This window comes from Megalobrama amblycephala, linkage group LG22, assembly GCF_018812025.1.
Source record: "Megalobrama amblycephala isolate DHTTF-2021 linkage group LG22, ASM1881202v1, whole genome shotgun sequence".
NCBI classification, from domain to species: Eukaryota; Metazoa; Chordata; class Actinopteri; order Cypriniformes; family Xenocyprididae; genus Megalobrama; species Megalobrama amblycephala.
Genome location: NC_063065.1, coordinates 33,383,732 through 33,410,637, shown reverse-complemented (window position 1 = coordinate 33,410,637; position 26,906 = coordinate 33,383,732). Strand labels below are relative to the sequence as shown.

At 36.1% G+C, this 26,906-nt stretch overlaps 2 protein-coding genes across 5 annotated transcripts in view; both read left to right on the top strand.

Annotated features, from left to right (window-relative positions):
* Positions 1–16,182, top strand: part of ccny (cyclin Y) — a 70,183-nt gene extending 54,001 nt beyond the window's left edge. For all 4 annotated transcript variants that reach the window (XM_048174280.1, XM_048174279.1, XM_048174282.1 and 1 more), the window contains 6 exons: positions 13–48; positions 854–911; positions 996–1,115; positions 8,465–8,631; positions 10,954–11,116; positions 15,506–16,182. In XM_048174280.1, the coding sequence (XP_048030237.1) occupies positions 13–48; positions 854–911; positions 996–1,115; positions 8,465–8,631; positions 10,954–11,116; positions 15,506–15,622 (661 nt within the window). In that variant the 3' untranslated portion in view covers positions 15,623–16,182. The remainder of the gene's footprint in view (positions 1–12; positions 49–853; positions 912–995; positions 1,116–8,464; positions 8,632–10,953; positions 11,117–15,505) is intronic.
* Positions 16,183–22,880: 6,698 nt separating this feature from the next.
* On the top strand, positions 22,881–26,906 carry LOC125258117 (gap junction delta-4 protein). Its single transcript, XM_048174959.1, is given in 4 exon segments — positions 22,881–23,531; positions 25,003–26,073; positions 26,076–26,102; positions 26,105–26,906. Coding segments are annotated over 4 exon segments (1,257 nt in total). The 5' UTR covers positions 22,881–23,467; the 3' UTR covers positions 26,200–26,906.

Genomic DNA, 26,906 nt, shown 5'->3' with positions numbered 1-26,906 from the left:
TTCTGTTTGCAGTGTCTCCCTCGCAATATACTACCATATAAAGAACAGGTATGTGTTTCATTGCTCTCATCAGATCAGGTGCTGTTATTACGAGAGTTCAGGGAAATATGTGTGTGTTTGAGTGACTACACATGACCGAATGAATGGCACTGCAGGAAATCTGTGTTTTTCATAAATGGAGTGGTGAAGTCCAGCAGTGTGTGTCGTGCTTCACAAAGACAGGCTGAAGTGTCTTAAATGAGTCTGGACACAGGGATCCAAATACACTCAACCACATGTGTTGCAGTGCACTGTGGGTGAAGGAAAAATTGATTGCCCTCCCTTCTGGAAGTTCATAGAGAGAGACCTATTAATGACAGTGTGACTTTTATTTGAAAAATCAGTGTTTAATGTTTAAAATCAGCAATGTTTAGGCTACTGAATATATTATCTATCTATCTATCTATCTATCTATCTATCTATCTATCTATCTGTCTGTCTGTCTGTCTGTCTGTCTGTCTGTCTGTCTGTCTGTCTGTCTGTCTGTCTGTCTGTCTGTGTCTTTTTATCCATCCATCCATCCATCCATCCATCTATACTTGACAATATACTTTATATCTCTGTCTTTACTCATTTCTCTGACTTTGTGCCTATCTTTCTCTCAAATCCTTAATACCATATAAACCCTTAATGCTTTATAACCTTCAGACTTCAAGGCTTCAGAGCAGTTATAATATAACTTTCAGACAAGGTTTTGATAACATTGAAAATTTACCACTTTGCTTTCTAGTTCTTTAATGCATTATATGAATACATCTCAGACAATAAGGACCAGTCTTCCCTAATCTAATTCCATTAACCCTTCTCGTTTCAGAAATGTGGACGGGCGAATGCTGTTAGACATTTTTGATGAAAAACTTCATCCACTTTCAGTAAGTGTTTCATTTCTGCAGCTCATTTATAAGCTGTTAAATTACATCCTGCACAGAATGTCCTAAAACTTCCTCTTCCCACAGAAATCGGAGTTGCCGTCAGACTACGACAAGCACGACCCCGAACAGAAACAGATCTACCGATTTGTCCGTACGCTCTTCAGTGCCGCCCAGCTCACGGCTGAGTGTGCCATAGTTACTCTGGTGAGTGACAGGTCATGTGACTTGATGCTGGCCCAATGAAATTTCCCCTTTGTCATTTTTAGATTGGCTGGTAGCAGAAGTTAAAATAGGGTTTACCATCAGTGAAGTGGATTTACCATCACTCAGGTGAAAATAGTTGTCATATTTACTGCTTTATTAGCTGGTGCTAAGCCCAGCAGCTGTCTGTGTGTGACTGTTCCTCCTCTATGATGAAATCTTTCTTTTGAAGGCTCATCCCTTCTCACTTTCCCAACCAAATACCTTTGAGGTGTCATTAAACAAGTTCTAGACATACAAGAGGCTGTGAATGGTTGAGATGGGCTTGAGGGGAAGTATAGAGGCTGTAGTGTGTTTAATAGGGTTATAATCTATGCTGATGGTCCAATGAAAGTGTAGTCTCAGATGGTTCCCATCGACTGTTCCTAGATATATATTACACATAAAAATGGCAAGCGTGTTCTTAAACTTGTAAGATGCAATCTGATTTGCTAGCTTGATGCAATTTAATCAGTTTGTTACCTCCTAGATGGCTGAAAAAAAAAAAAATGTCTCTGTGCTTATTTCAGTAATGTCTGAAGAACCTTTATCCTAGACTGTTTTCATTATTATTGTAGTACCAATGATTTCAGATGTGCTCACCTCTAAACATCTCATTAAAAAACTGGTTAATCACTTTCCATATCAGCCAGTCTCTTCCTACACTGGCCAGACTTAATAGTTATAGTAAAATGTCTGAGACTAATAAAAGTGCTGTTTTTATGAGCATAGCTATTTTGTGTGAGATTGAGATTTGTGTCTGAGTTAGACTCGGTATCTGTGAAATGGTAGGCTTCTCAGATAGACAGATTGTGTGTGACTTTGTTGCTAAATGTAGATTGAGACAGATTGAGCCTGTTCCTTGACCTGTAGGGGTCAACAGGTGCAGAGATGCTGGTGAAATCTGATTGGCTGTTGCTGGTGCTTCAGTTATTCAAAGGAAATTATGAGTCACTGCATTCAGTGATCTTCATGGGAGGCTGGACTTGAAATATACACTATCAAAACATTTTCATTCATATGCCAAATAATAAATCAGTTTGGCAAAAATTGTTATCTAAGACAGATCTCATTGTTCCAAAATCCAGTTTCACGTTCAGTGTGAACAAACAAATGACCTGTTCAGATTTATATGTATCTATGGAAGCCCGTTTCCGCCACACAAAAAAAAAAAAGCCACTAAAAAAAAAAATTAATTGCGACTTTTTATCTCAGAATTGCGAGTTATAAAGTCAGAATTCTGAGATATAAAGTCACAATTGCGTGATTAAAAAAAAGAAGAATTCTGACTTTATAACTCGCAATTGCGACTTTATATCTCAGAATTCTGACTTTATAACTTGCAATTGCGACTTTATATCTCAGAATTCTGAGTTTATAACTTGCAATTGCGACTTTATATCTCAGAATTCTGACTTTATAACTTGCAATTGCGACTTTATATCTAAGAATTCTGACTTTTTATCACGCAATTGCGACTTTATATCTAAGAATTCTGACTTTATATCTCGCAATTGCGACTTTATATCTCAGAATTCTGACTTTATATCACGCAATTGCGACTTTATATCTCAGAATTCTGACTTTATATCACGCAATTGCGACTTTATATCTAAGAATTCTGACTTTATATCTCGCAATTGCGACTTTATATCTCAGAATTCTGACTTTATATCACGCAATTGCGACTTTATATCTCAGAATTCTGACTTTATATCTCGCAATTGCGACTTTATATCTCAGAATTCTGACTTTAGAACTTGCAATTGCGACTTTATATCTAAGAATTCTGACTTTATATCACGCAATTGCGACTTTATATCTCAGAATTCTGACTTTATATCTCGCAATTGCGACTTTATATCTCAGAATTCTGACTTTATATCACGCAATTGCGACTTTATATCTCAGAATTCTGAGTTTATAACTTGCAATTGCGACTTTATATCTAAGAATTCTGACTTTATATCACGCAATTGCGACTTTATATCTCAGAATTCTGACTTTATATCACGCAATTGCGACTTTATATCTCAGAATTCTGAGTTTATAACTTGCAATTGCGACTTTATATCTCAGAATTCTGACTTTATATCACGCAATTGCGACTTTATATCTCAGAATTCTGAGTTTATAACTTGCAATTGCGACTTTATATCTAAGAATTCTGACTTTATATCACGCAATTGCGACTTTATATCTCAGAATTCTGACTTTATATCACGCAATTGCGACTTTATATCTCAGAATTCTGAGTTTATAACTTGCAATTGCGACTTTATATCTCAGAATTCTGACTTTATATCACGCAATTGCGACTTTATATCTCAGAATTCTGAGTTTATAACTTGCAATTGCGACTTTATATCTAAGAATTCTGACTTTATATCTCGCAATTGCGACTTTATATCTCAGAATTCTGACTTTATATCACGCAATTGCGACTTTATATCTCAGAATTCTGACTTTATATCACGCAATTGCGACTTTATATCTCAGAATTCTGACTTTATATCACGCAATTGCGACTTTATATCTAAGAATTCTGACTTTATATCTCGCAATTGCGACTTTATATCTCAGAATTCTGACTTTATATCACGCAATTGCGACTTTATATCTCAGAATTCTGACTTTATATCACGCAATTGCGACTTTATATCTCAGAATTCTGACTTTATAACTTGCAATTGTGACTTTATATCTAAGAATTCTGACTTTATATCACGCAATTGCGACTTTATATCTCAGAATTCTGACTTTATACCACGCAATTGCGACTTTATATCTCAGAATTCTGACTTTATATCACGCAATTGCAACTTTATATCTCAGAATTCTGACTTTATATCACGCAATTGCGACTATATCTCAGAATTCTGACTTTATATCACGCAATTGCGACTTTATATCTCAGAATTCTGACTTTTTATCACGCAATTGCGACTTTATATCTCAGAATTCTGACTTTTTATCACGCAATTGCGACTTTATATCTCAGAATTCTGAGTTTATAACTTGCAATTGCGACTTTATATCTAAGAATTCTGACTTTATATCTCGCAATTGCGACTTTATATCTCAGAATTCTGACTTTATATCACGCAATTGCGACTTTATATCTAAGAATTCTGACTTTATATCTCGCAATTGCGACTTTATATCTCAGAATTCTGACTTTATATCACGCAATTGCGACTTTATATCTCAGAATTCTGACTTTATATCACGCAATTGCGACTTTATATCTCAGAATTCTGACTTTATATCACGCAATTGCGACTTTATATCTAAGAATTCTGACTTTATATCTCGCAATTGCGACTTTATATCTCAGAATTCTGACTTTATATCAGCAATTGCGACTTTATATCTAAGAATTCTGACTTTATATCTCGCAATTGCGACTTTATATCTCAGAATTCTGACTTTATATCACACAATTGCGACTTTATATCTCAGAATTCTGACTTTTTATCACGCAATTGTGACTTTATAACTCGCAATTCTGAGATAAAAAGTCACAATTAATCTTTTTTTTTTTTTTTTTTTTTTTAAGTGGAGGAAACGGGCTTCCATATGTATCCCTATTTATTATGACAACAAAACAAAAATAAGACCCCTAAAAATAAAAACCCTTTAGCTTTATGGTAATGTTATAGTAGTTGCCAGCTTTAGGGTAATTCACCCTCTTAATGTTTATGACTCAATTGAATGAAAACTGAGTTATGTTTTAATAGCTCTACCCAGGTTAGTGTTTTCTGAAAGGTGCTGATCATCTCCAGAGTGATGTTGATGATTATGAATTAATCAATTATGTATTAAGTTGTTGATTTATGAATGGTAGTATTTGCTGGCACTCTTTAAAGTTCATCTTGAGTTGCTATATACACAAACATGTTCTCATCAACACATATTTAACACAGCTGCCCACGGGTGAGATGGAGCCCCGCAATGCAGTGGAACTAATTAAATGTGCAATTTCTGTCTGACACTTTCTACAAACAAAACTGGCCTCTTATTAGATTTCTTTCCCACTGTGGGCAAACTAATATTATTTGACATTGTTGTCCCCCATTGTGTGTGTATATGTGTGCATTTGCGCTGCTTTTAATTGCATACATCATGTGCTTTTCATTTCATAAAGGACGTCTTTGTTCACCTACATCCGTCAGCAGTGTTTATGAATGCTAAAGACGCCCATGGCTACAGCATACTGTCATACTCCACGTCAACAGAACACAGACTTACAATTCAACTACTCGCAATGTTTATAACTTTCTGTTAGAAGTACACAAAGAAAAATAATTGGTGTTAAAGGATTAGTTCACTTCAGAATTCAAATTTCCTGATAATTTATTCACCCCCATGTCATCCAAGATGTTCATGTCTTTCTTTCTTCAGTCGAAAAGAAATTAAGTGTTTGAGGAAAACATTCCAGGATTTTTCTCCATATAGTGGACTTCACTGGGGTTCAACGGGTTGAAGGTCCAAATGTCAGTTTCAGTGCAGCTTCAAAGAGCTCTACATGATCCCAGATGAGGAATAAGGGTCTTATCTTATCAGTAATTTTCTAAAAAAAAAAAAAAAATGTTTTAACCACAAATGCTCGCATTATGTAATCACGTAGTGATCCAGTGTCTACAAAACGAATGTGCAAAGACTAACTTCCGCCTATGTCATGTGTGACCTTTCCAACATGATTACGTAATGCGTGGCGCATCGCGGAGCAGTGCAAAATGAGCATTTGTGGTTAAAAAGTATATAATTTTTTATTTTTTTAGAAAATGACAGATTGTTTCTCTAGATAAGACCCTTATTCCAAATCTGGGATCATGTAGAGCTCTTTGAAGCTGCACTGAAACTGACATTTGGACCTTCAACCCGTTGAACCCCAGTGAAGTCCACTATATGGAGAAAAATCCTGGAACGTTTTCCTCAAAAACCTTAATTCTTTGCGATTGAAGAAAGAAAGACATAAACATCTTGGATGACATGGGGGTGAGTAAATTATCAGGAAATTTGAATTCTGAAGTGAACTAATCCTTTAATAAGGCATCCATCACTACTGCGAGTGCTCATACTTAACCCCTAAACATAGCAGTAGACTTTGTACTTTAGATTGATATGTGATTTTTTTTTTTTTCATAATGTCTAGTTGCTATCAGTAGCCTTAAAAACAAATGAGGGCTCACTATTATCCACTTTTTTTCTAGTTATTTTCACAATACATATTTACAAAAAAAAAAACATGTTTCAATGATACAGTCATTTGGCCTTATTTTAAAAGGAATCTTGCATCACTTTGAGCCCCCATGAGCAGTCACAGGTGACCATGTCAAGGAAAAAAACATCATTGTTGGTGAGGTGTTTGAGAAAAAAACATGTTTTCTAATAATATTTCAGAGGGGCAGCATGTATAATTTAAACAGCAGGGGGCCTGACACAGATACTTGTGGCACTCCATACTTTACCAGTGTCAGAATTTCTAGCAAACAAACAATTTGGTAATGGGCATCTGCAATTTTTTTTTTCTCCCAATAATGTCTAGTTGCTTTCAATAGCCTTAAAACAGAAATGAGGGTTCAGTATAATCTAATGGTCTAGTTCTTTCCACAATACATAGTCACAGATGACCATGTGACCATGTGCGCAGTCACAGATGACCATGTCAAAGAAAAAACTTCATTGTTGGTGAGGTGTTTGAGAAAAAAACATGTCTTTTCAGGGGGCCTGACAGATCCTTGTGGCACTCCATACTTTACTAGTGTGAGAATTGCTAGTAAACAAACAAATTGGTAAGAATAGAAGGATCAGATGAGAAGGATCTAAACCAGTTTAATGTCTGTCCTTGAATACCAATGTAATTTTCTAATCTACAGTACAGTCCAAAAGTTTGGAACCACTAAGATTTTTAATGTTTTTAATAAAAAAGAAGTTTCGTCTGCTCACAAGGCTACATTTATTTAATTAAAAATACAGTAAAAAACAGTAATATTGTGAAATATTATTACAATTTAAAATAACTGTGTACTATTTAAATATATTTGACAAAGTAATTTATTCCTGTGATGCAAAGCTGAATTTTCAGCATCGTTACTCCAGTCTTCAGTGTCACATGATCCTTCAGAAATCATTCTAATATGCTGATTTGCTGCTCAATAAACATTTATGATTATTTTCAATGTTGAAAACAGTTGTGTACTTTTTTTTTTCAGGATTCCTTGATAATTAGAAAGTTGAAAAGAACAGCATTTATCTGAAATACAAAGCTTCTGTAGCATTATACACTACCGTTCAAAAGTTTGGGGTCAGTAAGAATTTTTATTTTTATTTTTTTGAAAAGAAATTAAAGAAATGAATACTTTTATTCAGCAAGGATGCATTAAATCAATCAAAAGTGGCAGTAAAGACATTTATAATGTTACAAAAGATTGGATTTCAGATAAACACTGTTCTTTTGAACTTTCTATTCATCAAATAATCCTGAAAAAAAATATTGTACACAAATATTTTGTACAATTGTACACATTAAATGTTTCTTGAGCAGCAGATCAGCATATTAGAATGATTTCTGAAGGATCATGTGACACTGAAGACTGGAGTAATGATGCTGAAAATTCAGCTTTGCATCACAGGAATAAATTACTTTGTCAAATATACTCAAATAGAAAACAGTTATTTTAAATTGTAATAATATTTCACAATATTACTGTTTTTACTGTATTTTTAATTAAATAAATGTAGCCTTGGTGAGCAGACGAAACTTCTTTTAAAAACATTAAAAATCTTAGTGGTTCCAAACTTTTGGACTGTACTGTATGTAAGAATATGCCATGATCTATAGTGTCATAAGCAGCACTAAGATCTAGGAGTGAAATGCAGCCTTGGTCATATGCTAGAAGCAAGTCATTTTTAATTCTGAATGTGGTATCTGTGGCCTGAGACATGACTGAAGTTCTTCATAATCATTATATTTACATGGTAGATGTTAGTGCTTTTAAAACTGAGTGGTGTTCGATTTGCAGCTTGTTAGCAGTGAGGCATCAGGTGTTTGTGTTGGAGATACATGTGTTTGTTTGTCTTTCGACATGCGTGCTCCCTGACCTGCGTGTCAGTCTCGCAGTAATCGCATATTTGCAGTGACGCTGCAATAACCTTGCACCAAAAACAGAAACGCGAGGGTCAGACACCAGAATCTAAAAACAAACATCGGTTTCTTTACAGCTGACTTGATTGCCAAGCTGATTTATTTTGATATTGAATAATGTCCAAACTTTATGAAGCATTTCCTCTCTCATTTTTTCTCTCAGGTTTATCTGGAGAGATTGTTAACATATGCAGAGATCGACATCTGTCCTGCTAACTGGAAGAGGATCGTTTTGGGTGCCATCCTGTTGGCGTCAAAGGTGTGGGATGATCAGGCCGTATGGAATGTCGACTACTGCCAGATCCTCAAAGACATCACCGTGGAAGACATGTGAGTGTTTTTTTTTGTTTGTTTGTTTGTTTGTTTCAAAATAGCAGACTTTCAGTACCAGAATAAATCAAATGTTTTGTTAATACTCTAATATTGTGGAACAACAATTAGGTACTACATTAGCTATGTGTCCATCCACATATGTGCATGCAAAATTTGGCGTATCACATAACAACTCTGAATGAAATGGCAAGATGTGCATAAAATCTTAAAGGTGCCCTAGAACTTTTTTTTTTTAAAAGATGTAATATAAGTCTAAGGTGTCCCCTGAATGTGTCTGTGAAGTTTCAGCTCAAAATACCCCATAGAATTTTTTTTAATTCATTTTTTTAAGTGCCTATTTTGGGGCATCATTAGAAATGAGCCGATTCAGGGTGTGTGGCCCTTTAAATCTCGTGCTCCACGCCCCAAGAGCTCGCGCTTGCCTTAAACAACATAAAAAATGTTCAAACAGCTAATATAACCCTCAAAATGGATCTTTACAAAGTGTTCGTCATGCAGCATGTCTAATCGCGTAAGTACAGTGTTTATTTGAATGTTTACATTTGATTCTGAATGAGTTTGATGGTGCTCCGTGGCTAAAGCTAACATTACACACTGTTGGAGAGATTTATAAAGAATGAAGTTGTGTTTATGAATTATACAGACTGCAAGTGGTTAATAATGAAAATAACGACGGCTCTTGTCTCCGTGAATACAGTAAGAAACGATGGTAACTTTAACCACATTTAAAAGTACATTAGCAACATGCTAATGAAACATTTAGAAAGACAATTTATCATGGATCATGTCAGTTATTATCGCTCCATTTGCCATTTTTCGCTATTGTTCTTGCTTGCTTACCTAGTCTGATGATTCAGCTGTGCACAGATCCAGACGTGTAATCCCTTTCATAATGTTGGGAACATGGGCTGGCATATGCAAATATTGGGGGCGTACACCCCGACTGTTACGTAACAGTCGGTGTTATGTTGAGATTCGCCTGTTCTTCAGAGGTCTTTTAAACAAATGAGATTTATATAAGAAGGAGGAAACAATGGAGTTTGAGACTCACTGTATGTCTTTAACTATGCCAACGTAAATTCAATTTTTGAATCAAGGGCACCTTTAAAATTTAAAAAAAAATTGCACTGAATTGAGGTGGATCATTTTTTATCTGATAAAAAGACGTGCATAAATCATGATAGAAACACATTTACTGAATAAATTCCTATATGGGCAACAAAAACTAATCAAATCATATGATTGGATAACTAGACTAGCCAGTTGGACTCAAATTTCACACCATCTCAAATGTTGTTTTAGTCATTCTGAAATGCTTGAGCCAAAGTCTGTCATCAAAATGATTTAGTATGATTTGGCTCCCAGAACAGTCACACATGATTGCATTCACACACATCAGGCATCCGCTTCCAAACGCAAGATAACACAATAGCGTTTGTCATTGCTTTCCGCCTGCCTGCTCTGAGCTGCAGGTAGTTTATTATGTTGGAAACAAAGCTCCAGTGGATTCCCCGATTGCAGCAACTTCTGTTTTCTTTATTGATAATTTGCAGCAGTTTCCCAGGAAGCGATGATTTTGTTCTCTTGAACAAGAGATGGTAACAGTGCTTTATTCGCAAATGTTTTTTGTGATATTCCAATTTTTCATATAAGTTCAATTTGCAAGTTTTGATGGAAACAGGCTGTTGGTTTATAAGATATGACTTTGTAGCATATGTAGAAATTAAGGTACCATATATAATATACCTGAAGGCAAAGTAACAAGAAATTGACCTGACAAATAAAAATAAATGCTTGACATTTTCAGCATGTTGTCACATCTGTTCTTTCAACTCCTGCTGTGTACACAGTTATTTTAAAGACCGCCCTGACTGTATATTCAGTGACGGTGGCTGTCATATTGTCCTCAAAGCATACCACACACAGCAGAGGACCAGAGAGTGTGGGTTTGTGGGTGTTTGTTGTCTTTTTTTCTTTTTTTTTCTTTTTTGTCAGAAGCTTCACTTTTGGCTATATTTATCTGGTCGGTTGGAATAATTGTGTGGTTGGTAGGAAAGAAGTTTTGTTAGTGCTGAGAAATTTGGGGATGTATAAAGGAAGATTTTTAATATGAATGCATGATCAGGACTTGTCATTTCTTGACAGAATTGTGGTTTTTATAATGAAAAGACATTGATTTCCATTGAAAGATGCTAAATCAGAATTTTCTTCAATAGCTAAACCGTCAAGATTTTCTTTTCGCATATTTCCGCCCACTGACAAATGTCAAAAGGAACATGCACAAAGCTAATTATCTTTGCTTTCTTTCTCTCCCACCAGGAATGAGTTGGAGCGGCAGTTTCTGGAGCTGCTGCAGTTCAATATTAACGTCCCATCAAGCGTCTACGCCAAGTACTATTTTGACTTGCGTTCGCTCTCCGAGGCGAACAACCTCAGCTTTCCCCTGGAGCCTCTCAGCAGAGACAAAGCCCAGAAACTGGAGGTGAGGGGTCAATACCACTCTAGATCATTAACACACGTTATATAGCTCATGATATTTATCTAAGATTGTCACTCAAGAGCTCATCACATCCCAGTGTGCTATGGCTTCTAGGTTTTCAAGCAAAGCTCAAGTTATAAGGAATATGGTGGTGAAACTTAAAAGCTTGCTTTGTTGCAACTCTCAAAAAGAAGGAATATTGTGACATGTTGTATTGGTCCATTGGTTCAGTAGCAGCAGGGCTGAGCAATTACCTCGCCTGAATTCCCATGTGTGTCTTTTGCCAGCGTTCAGCCTCAATGCTGCCCAATTACAGTTCTGACAAGACCGGGCCTATAATGATGTTAGTTCAGTTGTGTGTGTGTGTGTGTGGTTTCTTTTTGGTGGTGTAATAGCCCACTAGCCCATCTAGAGTCAGTGGTCTGTGGGTGGACAGCTCAATCAGTCAGTCAGTGGTTTGTGATCCAATTCTTTCATGAGGATCAGCCCCCTGCTTCCATACCGCTCTGACCATCTTTATACACTCCCACACACAATCAGCTGTCGTATCAAAAATAACAGGACACGAGATGCATCTTGTATCTTGAAACTTTTTCATACTTATTCATGGAGGTGTTTGTACTTGGAAATTTAGTTCTTGCATCAGAAAGTACAGGTTTGGCCAATACTTCTGTGACACATTTACTTGCATAAAATGTGAATCTAGCTAATTATGTATGTGGGTCAATGATGTGTCGGGGTTTTTTTTTTTTTTTTTTTTTTTTGTCCAAAGGCCTTAATAATAATAATAAAAAAACAGATATGGTATACCAAAGTATACATCTAGATATTTTTTTATTATATTTTGCACTTATAAAGAGATTTTGAAGTGTCAAAAGGTCATTCGGTTTAATACAGCCATTTCATTTGTGATTAAAATATCTTAAAATGTAATAAATGTATATATATATATATTTTTTTTTATTCTGGCATGATTTTATAACATCATATATCAACATAGTGCAAAATGGTATTGAAATTATGTGTAGAAGTCGTCACTTTGTTGTGAGAATTTCATTGATGTCATTCGGAGTAACCAATATAAAGAGACCATTTTGGATCAAGTCATGTGGTCAATATCATGTGACAGGATGTGACATCATTCAGACACTTACAAAGTAACTAATTCTCTTTTAACTATTTGAAAAAATCATGTTTTCACTTGCTCATATGCATGTCCCGAAACATCAGGTCATTCGGTACAACCGCTATAAAACATGGAAAATGTTGTAATATTTTAAAAACTTGTATTAAATAGAAAATGTTTGATTGTCCTTTTGATATCAGCCTGTTAGCATTGTTTGAAAATATCATCATTCGGTATAACCAAAAGTGTCATTCAGTAAAACTGAAATTTTGGTTAAACTGAATGACTTTTTTGGTGACAAATTTTGTCCATCTTGTAAAAAGTGACAAAAGCAGTGTTCATTTCATTGTTAACACTGAATAAAAATTCAAAATTAAGGTCCCACTTTATATTAAGTGGCCTTAACTACTATGCACTTACATTTAAATTAATCATTTGATACAATGCACTTATTGTGTACAAACATGTTTTTACATTGTACTTATATTTTAAAAACACTGCACGTAATTATTAATTTCTGTAATTATTTTTATAATTACACTGTTGACCCTTCCTTTACACCTTAGCCCTACCCTTAAACCTACCCATACCACCAAAGCTTTCCCTAACCTTACCCGTACCCCACCTCAATAGCAGAAAAAGTGTTTTGCAATTCAATATGATCCCAATAAGTGCATTGTACTTATTTTTTTTATGTAAGTACATAGTAGTTAAGGCCACTTAATATAAAGTGGGACCATGACATTGTCATCTCTAATAAGTTACAGATAATAATAATGTAGATCATTTAGAAAAAGAAAAGGGCCAAGAACAGAACCCTGGGGAACACCTTGAGTAAGGGCAGCATTGGGTGGATTGTACTTCAGAATAGAAATACTATATGGAATATAATAATATACAGAAATATACACTATAGTTAGACTTTTAAACTGTCTAAACTAAATTGGATAAATTGACAGTAAAGACGTTTAAATGTGTTTTTTTTTTTTTTAAACATTTAAAATGTACAAAAAAAAAAAAGTTGTTCCTTTTGAACTTTTTATTCATTAAAGAATCTTGAAAAATGAATCACGGTTTCCTCAAAAAAAAAAAAAAATGAAGCAGCACAAATGTTTTCAACACTGATAATAATAATAATAATAAATGTTTCTTGAGCACCAAATGGGCATATTAGAATGATTTATGAAGAATCTGAATACAAACTCTTGCGAGGGGAAAAAAGTCAGAATTGCGAAAAATAAAGTCAATTCTGACCTTTTTTTATATTATTATTTCTCGCAATTGTTTAGCTGAATTCGTTTTTTGTTTTTTGAAATTGTGAGATATAAACTTATAAATCCACTGAAGACTGGAGTAATGATGCTGAAAATTCAGCTTTGCATCACAGGAAAAAAATTAAAGTTTAAGCATAAGTTGGAGTAAATTAATGCCTTAAAGTTTTGCACAAAAATAAAGTTTTGCAAAACAAAAAAAGAATTGAGCAATAAAAAAATGTTTTGCAAACAAAAATAAAGAATTGCAAAGGAAAAATAGTATTGAACAGAAAAAAATAAGTTTTGCAAACAAAAATAATAAATTGCAAAATAAAATAACGTAGTGCAAAAATAAAAATATAATCAATTTCAAAAATCAATGACAGCTGTAATCCTATTTTATCTTTGCCACATATTTTTCATGCACTTTTCAACGCTGTGCGGTTCTCTTTATGGCACTGGTTTGACGTGGGGGTGGAGTCAAGAAACGGGGGCACGCCCCCGCGAAACACGTCATCGGCAGGAGACGCAGATCGGAACAGGGCTGCGTTCCAGTTCGGTTTTTAAATGCCCTTCCCTCGCTAACTTCACTCGGTCTCGTTGACTCGGATGTACGTCATTGCTTACGTTGCACGAGTGCCCACTTCTGGCGGAACCTTTGTATGTGCTGAACTGGAACGTCCTAAGCCCTTGATCACTTGGAATCCGCAATGGAGCTGATTTATTATTTATTTTTCCCCTTACAAAATTGTTTAATACAGCATTCTATATGTATATATGTGTGTTTTAAATGTTTAAAAAATAATTAATATATCATAGATTTGTTTGTGGTGGGTAAATTAAACGCGATATGCGGTGACGTCACAATCGTGTTGCATTGTGGGTTATGGAGCTGCCTGAAGTGTACATATGAAGTAGATTTTGACCGAGGGAGCGAGGGTCTGTCCATATAAACTTCCCTCGTCCACTTCACGAAGTGGAGCGCACTTCAAAATGGCGGCAGGGATTCCCCCGAGGGGAAGTGTTTAGGGAAGTTCGCGAGTGCGTGTCTAAAACCGAACTGGAACGCAGCCCAGAACAGATCAAGCATAGAGACAGAGCGCATTTATTATAATCTGAAAACCACGCCCACCGGGGGAAAAACAATCCAACCGTCTCCAGGCTGCCTTCTTGTCTTTTCTGACTCATTACAAAAAACAGAACAATGCCTAAAAGCTGCTGTGTGACAAGGTGTACAGCTAACAAGCTAAAAAACACAGAAATACGTTTTAATAAGCTGTCGACCCCAAAAAACGAATGTTTAAGGACACAAAAGCGGACACAGGCAGTGAGACAGAGCGCAACGGGTCATATTACTATAAGAAATGCATTGGACGGGGTCGTAATCGGCGACAACATATGCTAAACAAACCAACAAAAACAAACCATTCATTATTTTTAACCATGTCAAAGAATTATTTCACCTGTCGCCGATTACGTTCCCCTCCAATGCATTTCGCAGAGGCGTGCCCCCGTTTCTTGACTCCACCCCCACGTCAAACCAGCGCCATAAAGAGATCCGCACAGAAAAGTGCAGCGCAAAGGAAAACAGGTATCGTGAGCGCACGCTTGACTGAAACGCAGAATTAAATGAGCGTTGCAAATGATTTAGTAGGTTTGAGCATGAAAAATATGTGGCAAAGATAAAATAGGATTACAGCTGTCATTGATTTTTACAATTGATTATATTTTTATTTTATTTTGCAATTTATTATTTTTGTTTGCAAAACTCATTTTTTTCCGCTCAATACTTTATTTTTCCTTTTGCAATTCTTTATTTTTGTTTGCAAAACATTTTTTTTATTGCTCAATTCTTTTTTGTGTTTTGCAAAGCTTTATTTTTGTGCAAAACTTTAAGGCATTAATTTGACTCCATAATAAGAGACTTCTTTCAAGAATATTTAAAAAATCTTACCAATCCCAAACCTTTGAACGGTATTGTAAAATCTTGTTATCTATCTCCCCTTCTCACAGGCGATCTCCAGGCTTTGTGACGACAAATATAAAGACTTGAGAAAAGCAGCCAAGAAGCGCTCAGTGAGCGCAGATAACCTGACAGTGGTCAGATGGTCCCCGGCCATCATATCCTAATATCGGTGGACGTTGGGGACTTTCACGAGAGACTGAGAAAAGAGACTGTCAGAAGAAGCGTTCTCTAAGAGGACACGTACATGCTTAGTACCTCCACAAGACTCTTGAGCCAGAGGTTTTTGTTCTGAAGAGTGGTCGTACGGCTGCTGTATATACGAGACACCCACACAAGATCACTTTCCAACCTGTGGCTTAGAGAGGAGGACACTGCAGTTCAGAAAAACTGGAGGGTGAAAGGATATAAACGAGGGAGAAACTCCAAAAGACGCCCAATGACTGGAACAGCGTTCCAACAGCTCTGTGTCATACGTGTTTGCCATTCTAGGTGAGGAAGTATTCGCACATGATCTTGTACGGTTAGAAAAGTTTCTCATGGACGCTTAAGGATGTGTCGTATCAAGATGGCCAAAATCAACCACTTCTCCAGATATCATTCCTAAAAGTATTTCTCTGTGAGCTGATCACACTATGAAATCACCACTGTAGTTATACATACTGTTATTTAACATTTTGTTTTAAGATTTATTTTAATTCAATTAAAAACATCCTTAATGATGGTTTATTGATCTAAAATTAGTCTTTAATAATGCACATTAAAGGATTAGTTCACTTCAGAATTCAAATTTCCTGATCATTTACTCACCCCCATGTCATCCAAGACGTTTATGTCTGTCTTTCTTCAGTCGAAAAGAAATTAAGGTTTTTGAGGAAAACATTTCAGGATTTTTCTCCATATAGTGGACTTCACTGGGGTTCAACGGGTTGAAGGTCCAAATTGCAGTTTCAGTGCAGCTTCAAAGAGCTCTACATGATCCCTTTATATACTTTTAAGCACAAATGCTCATCTTGCACTGCTCTGTGATGCGCCACGCATTACGTAATCACGTTGGAAAGGTCACTCAAGTACCGCAATAGGACGAAAAACTCCATCTCATTTTCTCCTCCAACATCAAAATCAAAATTGTTTCACCTTTTTTTTTTTTTTATGGTGTTTGACTTTAGTTAATCTTTGCATGTTCGCTTTGTAAACACTTGCTCAGTACATGTGCCTATGTCATGCGTGACCTTTCCAACGTGATTATGTAATGCATGGCGCATCACAGAGCAGAGCATTTGTGGTTAAAATGTATATAATTTTATTTTTTTTAATTGACCGATCGTTTCGCTCATCTGGGATCATGTAGAGCTCTTTGAAGCTGCACTGAAACTGACATTTGGACCTTCAACCCGTTGATTCATGTTGAAGTCCACTATATGGAGAAAAATCCTGGAATGTTTTCCTCAAAAACCTTCATTTCTTTTCCACTGAAGAAAGAAATACATGAACATCTTGGATGACATGGGGGTGAATAAATTATCAGGAAATTTGAATTCTGAAGTGAACTAATCCTTTAATGGGAAAATATACAATTTGGACATCTTTTTAGTCTGATTATTTCATTTAATTTTTTCATTCTATTTTTTTTTTTTACCTTTTTTTCCAATTTGTAATACTTGATCAAGGCAGTTCGTGCCGTTTAGTCTTATTATGGAAGTTGGCTTTGTATTTACACGAGGAAACTTATCGTTCCATTAAGTTTAAATTCAAAATGTACAATGTCGAAATAGACTGAAATTGGAAGTTTTAATACTGAAATCAAAGTTTTTTTGTTTTCTAGAGCCAACAGTGACATTCCATTCTCAATGACCATGAACATTTATAACCTTCACATTCTTGTCTCTATTATTTTTTTATACTCATCTCATCCTTCGCTTCAACAAACGACAGATATACACATGATGTGTCACTCATTTCCAAATTTTCCAAGCAATACATGCACTGTGCTCTATTGCATTTGGAGCTAATATTTGAAAGGTTCCTGGGGTACTTAGAGATGACATTTAATGAGTCCAAATATTTGGTTACAATTGGTGTCAAAAAACATGCTATTAAAGGTGAGGCTAATGGTGCCACTGCGATACAAATGGTTGGACGGATTGCAGTGTTTTATTTGAAAATTACAATGCGTCAAACCAGAGACTGAATTGAATTGGTGAGGAAGAGGAATTCCTGCTGTATCCACTGCCATCACCTGCGGTGCCTGCGTTTAGCGGGAATATGGCCTTAGATATAGAATATGAAAATGAATCATGTTATCTTTCATTCTCATTAAGACATCAAAATGACTATTTAGCAAAAGAAGTTAGATTTAAAATCGGTTCTTCCCAGTTCGAAAGATCAGCATGTGTTGAATTATGCCATCAGATGTGTGTAATAATGATTTCGTTATATTATGTGAAGAGAGACTGAGACATATTCATCTGTGAGACTTATTGAGAATTAGAACTTCCAAAAATATCTTTTGTATATTGTACATAATTAAACATACTTAAAGAAATTTAATTATGATCTTGAGATATTTATATGTCACCAGTATTTACTTTTCTTAATTATTATTAAATTCTGGACAATGATGGATACAAATTTGAAAAATATAAATATGTTGGTTGTTTTGTCAGGAATAAGTCAATCTTCTGACACAGTTTCTAAGCGCTGTCATTGAAGTGTTTTTCTTTAGTCATATTCTTCTGTCCTTAATTGAATTTCCAGTCAAGTTAAACCTTTTTTCTGCACCACAAAAGTGGTGAACCAATTTCACAAGGTTATATTGACATGAATGTAACTTCTTTTCATTTTAGCAGCAATGATAAAAAAAAAGCGAATTTTCCATACTTCTTGCTACAGATGACATCAAAATGACCATTATTTTCAAGCAGTGTAATGTTCTTACATAGATTATAATCTAGATTTTTTTTGTTTGTTTCTTTGTTTGGTTTTTTGTATTTTTATATTTTCTCAAATGCCCAAAAAAAGTCTTTGTATACAATAGAGTAAGTCGGCAATGTGTGTTAACGCATACAACTGGACATACAAAGGTTACACATTGTTTGCAAACTGAAAAGAAAAAAAAAAATAGGAAATTATATTTTGCATAAAGAAAATTATGCCTATTTTAGGACCATAAGATTGTCGTTAGGCATGTATGGAAGCTTGTTTTCGCCATGGAATTATATATGTATGTAATACTGCAAATTTAAAGCTCAGAATTTGGATCAAGTTTATATCTTTTTATCTCACAATTCTGAGAAAAAGTCCAAATTTTGACATACAAACTTGGAATTGTGAGAAATAAAAGTCTGAATTGAAAGATATAAACGTGCAATTGCAAGAAAAAAAGTCAGAATTGATCAATTCTGACTCTTTTTTTTTTTTTCACGCAAATGTAAGTTTATATCTCACAATTCTTACTTTATTTCTTGCAATTACAAGTTTATAACTGAACTCGAATTGTGAGATATAAACTTGCAATTGCAAGAAAAAAAGTCAGAATTGCGAGTTTGTCCCGCGAGTTGTTTTATGTCTCACAATTCAGCCTTTATTTTTAACAGTTGCGAGTTTATCGCATTTGCGAGGGGAAAAAGTCAAAATTGTGAGACAAGTTTCAATTACCTTTTTTATCCTGTGGCAGAAACAAGCTTCCATACGAATGAACACACTTGGAGAAAAAAATGTGATTAATAGGCTTAATTATCTTATTCATACAATATATAATTTTTAATTTCGTGTGATTTTGGGGTGAAATATAACCCAGACATGTTCTTGACAGATTCACTCCCTGAGCAAAGCACTCGTGTACCTTTGCGCATCTTGTGACAGACGTGATACTGGACAAACCGTGAAACTAAGACAGTGAACACAGATGTTTGTTTTGGTTAATTTCCTGAAGATAAAGGTGGTTTTACCAAAGTTCTTCTCAAGGAAGATCTGTTCTTTGTAAATGGCGGCGCTTTAGACTCCCTCTGCACATTTGAAGTGTGTTGGAAACCGTTTGAAATCAGGGAAAACGTGCAAGGAAATTGTCTTTGGTGAGGAAAACGGAATCATAAATCGAAAGACTGATAAAAGCATTTGAAGATTGTATTATTCTATTTATTTTCTGTGAGCATGTGAGGATGCAGCCCAGCGTTGGATCTGAAGAAGGTGTTGTAAACTCGAGGCAGTAGGCAGGCGAGTGGCGTGTTTTAGCCGTGTGCACTGAACTCTACCTCTGCATAGAGTTTTTTTGTTTCTTATTTAATACCTCTCTCTTGATGATATTTCCATCTGTCTCTCTCTGTAATCCTTGTCATTTTCATTGCAATTTCTAGGAAATTACAAATTCAAATCTTTCAGAACCTTTATACTATAAATGGTTTCCTGTGAAAAAAAAAAAAAAAGAAAAAAAGAAATCTGCTGTAGTTGTGAGTTTTAATTTTATATTCAGTCACTGGTTGTATGCCTGTTATCATGAATAATACATTGTTGTTGTCATTTGTTTCTGTTCCAAAGGTCAAACCCATCCTCAGTATGTGTTTTCATTGTGCCAAAGGCTGAATCCTATCTCCTATGTATGATCTTAGTTCATTCTACTTTCTGTTTAACTAAGTGAACCCAGTCGCCTGCGGTCATCCGCCCAGGAGCTGGAGGCTACAATGGTCGCATGCAGTTTCTTTTGTTCTCGGACTATGATTTTAACTGATGCTCCCAGTTCAGAAGCAATGTTTAGAAACCGCCACAAGAATAAACTTTTAAAGTTGCAATAAAACTGATCTGATGTGTTTTCATTGAGCCTGATCACATGATGCAGGTTTAGGGACTACATTATATTGTCACATATACTTGTCACAATTTTTGTCCAGTGAATATTTATGTACATTTCTGCATAAACACAAACCTTAAATCTTGGCTAAAAAAAATCATTAAATGTTTCCACATTTTTAAAAGAAAGAAAAAAAAAAAAAGAAAAAAACAGGAGCATGTTGACTTTTGGTGGCATAATAGCCTATTTTTATTGTAGTTTTGAGGACAGAATTCACCATAATTTTCAGAACGGTTTCAACCACTCCTGCAGTAAACAATCATTGCATAATTTTGACAAATAGTCTTGGTCACCTCATAAGTATTACTAAAGTGGCCATATAATGCTATTTTACATCTTCCTGCCATTGGTGGAATTTTCCAGAAATCCATGTTTTCACTGTTATACAGTAGGGGGCGCTATAGGCTTTATGCCAAACGTCACATGAACAAACAGGAAAACCGGTCTCATTGCATAAATAACGGCATAAAACTGACGGCGATATCTATGGACTCAGCTAACTTATCTGGTTATTTTTATTGGTAGCGTTTTATTCGATTTAAACATCTAAATGTTGCATATGTTGGTTATGCTCATCTTTGCTCACTCTTTTGAAGGGATCTTTAGTAAACCATTTCTATATTTAATGAAGCGCATACCTGAACCAGAAGCGATTCGACCTGTTGTACAGAACATAGAAGTTTGTTGTGCACAACCCCCATTACGCATCTTTTAAAAGAGTACAGAATCTCTGGATCAAAACACAGGCGAAGAAGAAGCAAAAACAAGCGATAGAAGCATTGCTTACATGTAATCTAACATGATCATCAAATATTAAACCACGTATAAATCAAAACTGCCTAATGCTATTGAGCTAGAATATTTTTATTTATTTTTTATTTTGTTTAAAAGCACAGTTCTTTATTTTGATGTATTGTTTGTTCAGATAGTCATACAACAAAATTTTCTGTGGGCCATAAAATTTGGGTGAAAATTATCAAAAATGCTAGCGCTGGGAAAGGGTTAAAAGGTCATTATTTGGTTATTGGGTGTACTAGAATAGGTAGTTCACATGAATCTTTCTTTGCATATGCCTTTTGGTGGGCATTATGCTAATATTTCACACTTTGATGTAGATGTTTGGAGAAGTAATATCTGAACTTCAATCAAGAGGCAATGGAACAATGTTCTCTGTTAAAATAAATCCTTTTTGTGGAACACTATGAGCTTTGTAACTTTGCAAATCTTTATGCATTCACAAATAGATACATTACATACTAAAGGAAAACAAAGCATCATATTGAGCACCATATTGAAATTGAAATTTACAGTTCATTTCTTTAAGAAATGGGATGTTGGAGCTATAAAGGCTATTCGATGTGATTTCCCTAGAAATCAGTCAAATACAGCCATATATAGCTTTTCACTTAATTTGATCAAATAAATGGTTCAATGACATATCTCCAAAAATAATGCATTAGCTATAGCATATGGTCTATGCATTCCCATCCTAAGTCCTCAGCTTTGCACCTCTAAATGTGTCCCTGGTGAACTACACCATTGCTAGTTGCCTTAAAATGGACCTTTATCCAGCTAATCCAATTACAGAGATACAGAGGCGAGAAAGAAGAAGTGATTGAAATATTTATGGCTGTCATCTGGGACATATCATCTGTTCTGAATTGTGAATCACCACAAATGTACAAAATGTATTTGTGTGTTCAAAAGAACATATTTGGTTACACTTGCAAATGCTGTATGATTTGCATTGTCTTTTCCATGCAGGCATAAAATTAAACTCTTGTTCGCCTACTCACTTTTTAAAACAGGATGCAATTTGCTGTGCTCCTAGTGTAATTAATCTCATAAACACATTCCAGAAAAAGAAATAATCTCCCTACTTGACTTCCCAAGACAGATTAATAATAATACTCAAGCAGATCCCAAGAAAGTCAGATGCAGAACAGCCTTTAATAGACTTGATGAATAACATTATTTCTAAATACTAAAGAATGCATTTTTCCATTCAAATGCGCTACTTTTCCATTGTTTTTCTATGTAAACACTCGCTAGAGGGATGTAAAGTTGCGCTCGTCTCTTTCGTTTTTTTGCAGCATCTTGCGCATGACATTGCATTCTAAAAATGGCGCTCAAATTTAAAAAAACACATCTCGAGACCTTGCGTTTTTTCTCCATTCCACTTCCCGTGACTCGTGTTTTTGCTTTGAACCTGCCCTTAGGTTCACGTCAACTTCCCTCAGTGCCCTCAATATATCAAAAAGAAGTTTTACAGTAAGTGTTCACAAGCAGCTGCCAATATATAATTTGTGTACCTATAAATCTCCATTCATTAGAACACAAGTCCTTCAAACGCTCTGTCCAGATGTCCCTCATTCAGAGGTCATTTAGTCAGGGCTAAAAGCTTCTAGAGATTCCATCATGATCTACTCTGATCCCATGGCATCCAGTCATGTCAAACACCTCAAGGACGGAGCTAAAGAGGGGATTCTTTTTAATAACGTAATAATAACAACCTAGCACATCGCTAACAGAAGCCAACAGAAAGGAGCCTCAGATTAAAAGTTTTACATTTTCTGCATGATCTCAACACCCAACGAAACACTTAGATACACTTATGTAAATGTCTTTAGTATCTTAATATCAAATAAATGCACTATAATGAAATTCATGTCAACACAAAAAAAGGATTCTGCCACCCAATAGACACAAACTGGCATTGAAATGCTTTCCATCATACATGAGAATTTAATACGGGGTATTTGATGCCTGATCCAGCTAGTTATTCTCCTGTAAGGACAAACAGAGACCAAATATCACAGCAAGGCCTGCGTGCCGACATGCCTTTGGTGGGTAAGAATAGCCCCACAATGGAGCTCACATCTCTCGTCTTCTGTTGTCTGAGAACAGTTGTTGTCAGGACAGAGGAAGAGGTAAGATCGGAAGCCAAGCTGGTGGCGAGTCTTGCCGATTACACCCGACCTGGTATCTAGGACCTGACTAGGATTTTGAGTGCTTGTAAATGGGGTTTATTCGTAATGCCTGCTTGGACTGAGTTTAATACAGACTGTAAAACTCCTTTTCTTATGTGGAATCAAGCGGGCTGTGTTTTGATCAGCGAGATATTCTGTGCGGTCCTCTCGGGGTTTGAAGGCCTAAATCTGCTAGCATGGCTAAACTGGCTGCATCAGGCATGATCTTCATAACACTGAACCACAACATCACCCTCACAGGTATGTGGACGCTTTTAGTATTTTCAAACACATTTATGCAGTGGCTCCAGAAAGTATCTGGGCACTTAAACCACACCTATAATGTCTGAATGTTAGTGTATTTGATTTCAAAAACCAATATTTATTTTAAAGATAGCACATTTTTACATGCAAAACTTTGTACAAAGAAGTTTGTTGCTATTTATTTTGGATGTCATGGAATGATATTCATACATTCTGAACTAATACTTTTGGGGGGCGTTGTATCATTGTTTAATATTTTGACAGTTAATGCATAATGCAAAATTATAATTCAAGATGATTTACGAGGAACAATTCTCACTTTTAACTAGTTGCTTATTAGCTTGCATATTGGCTGTTTATTAGTACTTATAAAGCACATATTAATGTCTTATTCTGCATGACCTTATTCTACATCCGTTAATCCTACCCAATACCTAAACTTAAATGCTACAACAACTACTATTAACAAACAGTGAATTAGGAGATTATTGAGGCAAAAGTCATAGTTGTTAGTGAATATGTGTTCCCCATACTAAAGTGTTACAGATTTACTTGTGTAAAGTGTATCTAAAATGTCTGTAAAGTGATTAAATGGCTTTAACAGAAAAGTAACAGAGTCTGTTTATGCTCAAACAGCAACATTACACACTAACTAAAGTTCAGAAAGTGAAATTATAATCAAGGACCCCTTTAAAGGATTAGTTCACTTCTGAATAAAATTTTCCTGATAATTTCCTCACCCCCATGTCATCCAAGATGTTCATGTCTTTCTTTCGTTAGTTGAAAAGAAATGAAGGTTTTTGATGAAAACATTCCAGGATTTTTCTCCTTATAGTGGACTTCAATGGGCACCAAACGGTTGAAGGTCAAAATTACAGTTTCAGTGCAGCTTCAAAGGGCTTTAAACGATACCAGACGAGGAATAAGAGTCTTATGTAGCAAAACGATTGGTCATTTTCGAAAAAAATACAACTGTATATGCTTTATATAAACAAACGATCACCTTCTAAGTGCCTCCGCCAAAACCGTGTTGCCTTATTCTCCAAAAAGCTTACGCTTTATGTCCTACGCCTTCCTTATTCTACTTACGGGAAAAAAAATGTAACTGGCGTTCGTTCCGTAAGTAGAAACTTTAATTTTGACCTTCAACCGGTTGGAGGCCATTGAAGTCCACTATAAGGAGAATAATCCTGGAATGTTTTCATCAAAATCCTTCATTTATTTTCGACTGAAGAAAGAAAGGCATGAACATATTGGATGACATGGGGATGAGTAAATTATTAGGAAAAGTTTATTTGAAAGTGAACTAATCTTTTAAAACAATACTGAAGTTTCATTTGTCAAAAGAATACCTGGCTAGTTTATTCAATTTAACAATTTCCAGACCAATTTGAGAAGGTACATTTCTGAATAAGGTGTTAAACTGAATAAGGTCTTTATCAACTGAATGCTCTCTTTCTTTCCTTAGGGAAAGCATGGCTCATCTTGGTGGTATTCCTAAGGATCCTAGTCTTGCTGTTTGCTGGTTATCCTCTCTACCAGGATGAGCAGGAGCGATTTGTGTGTAACACCATTCAGCCTGGTTGTGCCAATGTGTGCTATGACATGTTTGCCCCTCTTTCCCTTTTCCGATTCTGGTTGGTGCAGCTCACCACCCTGTGCCTTCCCTACATGATGTTTGTCATCTATGTGATCCACAAAGTGAGTTCTGGCATAGCTGCTGATAACGGAACGTCTGAATCCATAAAAGCAGACTCCATCTATAAGATCCATCAAGAATCGTTCAGGAAAGCATCTCTTTGTAAGACCGTTGTGAAGGCTGAGAAGGGGCGGGTGAAGTACTTCACAGGAGCCTACATTTTGCAGCTGTTGCTTCGGATAGTTGTAGAAGCTGGATTTGGAGCTGCCCATTATTACTTGTTTGGCTTCCACATCCCCAGACGCGTCATGTGTCAGCAGACACCATGCACGACCATGGTGGACTGCTACATCTCTAGACCCACTGAGAAAACAATCATGCTGAACTTCATGTTGGGGGCGGCCGCTTTGTCCTTGCTGCTAAACGTGTGTGACTTAATCTGTGCCATCAAGCGCTCCGTGAGGCAAAAAAGCATAAGAAAGATGCTGGTGGAGAAGATGTACGCAGAGGAGCAGTACTACCTGTCCGGGAACGGGAATCAAGGTGTGGATGTCAGCATCCCGCCAACTCAAGACGTGAAGGGGGGGTTCCGCAAAAGAGGGACCAGAAACTCGAGTGGCGATGAAGCTGCTTCCGTGCTTTTGGACGACGACCCTCCACCACCCTTACCTCTTGGAGGAATGTCTACAATTTCTGGAATGCCTGGTTCCAACAACAATGATGACAGCAGCAGCTACCAACCCACCCAAGAAGATGGGATGGTAAGAGAGGGCAGTGAAGTGGCACTGTACCCCACTGAGCCTTTGGGGACTCCTCGAGCCATCAGAGTTAGCAAACGCAGTCGTCTCAAACCTCCGCCACCTCCACGAAGGGACAAACTAGTGGCTCAAGGTGCAATTGATGTCCGGGAGCATCAGCGATGTGTACCCGAAAGTAGGACAATATACTCTGGTAGAAATGTCCACTGGTGAAGACATGGCGAGTTGCAGTGGAGATGCCCAAGAGAAGAGGTCAGAGTGGGTTTGATTGTCCCAAAAGACTGTCCATTTGAATTAGGCTACTGCTATTTTTAGCATGTATTCTCATACGTTGTAAGCTCTGAGGTTACATTTCAAATGCATGTAAAGCCCGGGACACGAGCCGACGTCAAAGAACTAGTGTTGACGAAAACCGACTGTGTTTTCTCCTCTCGTCGACTGCGCCTCGGCCAAAAAGCTGCAATTGAACAGACCGAAAGGTCTAAAGGTGACTGTCAACTATGTTCAGCAGGTATCAATAGTCTATTTTTGTCATTCAAAAAGAGAAACCGAAGCTAGGACTGCAGATATACAAACTGGCAGAGTTTGGGGTAACGCATTACAAGTTGCGTAATCAGATTACTTTTTCTAAGTAACTACTAAAGTAACTAATTTCTTTTAAATTTACATTGTTTACATTGTTACTTTTTCAAATAAGTAATGTACAATTTAGATATACTTTATGTATTTAATCTCACTTTATTAACCAATGTCTTTGCTGCTGACATTCAATGATCCAATTCAACCATACTAATAAGCAAAAATGATTATTAGTGACAGTTTGTTTAAGTATTGAACTTTCTTCTCCTGTGTCCTATTTTACTGTACTCCAGAATGGCAGCACAGCTGAAAGGATGCGCCCTCTATTGTACAAGCGTGAATTAGCATTTCCTTCAGCCTGAAGCTTATTCATTTCACTTTTGATTTGAAAGGGCC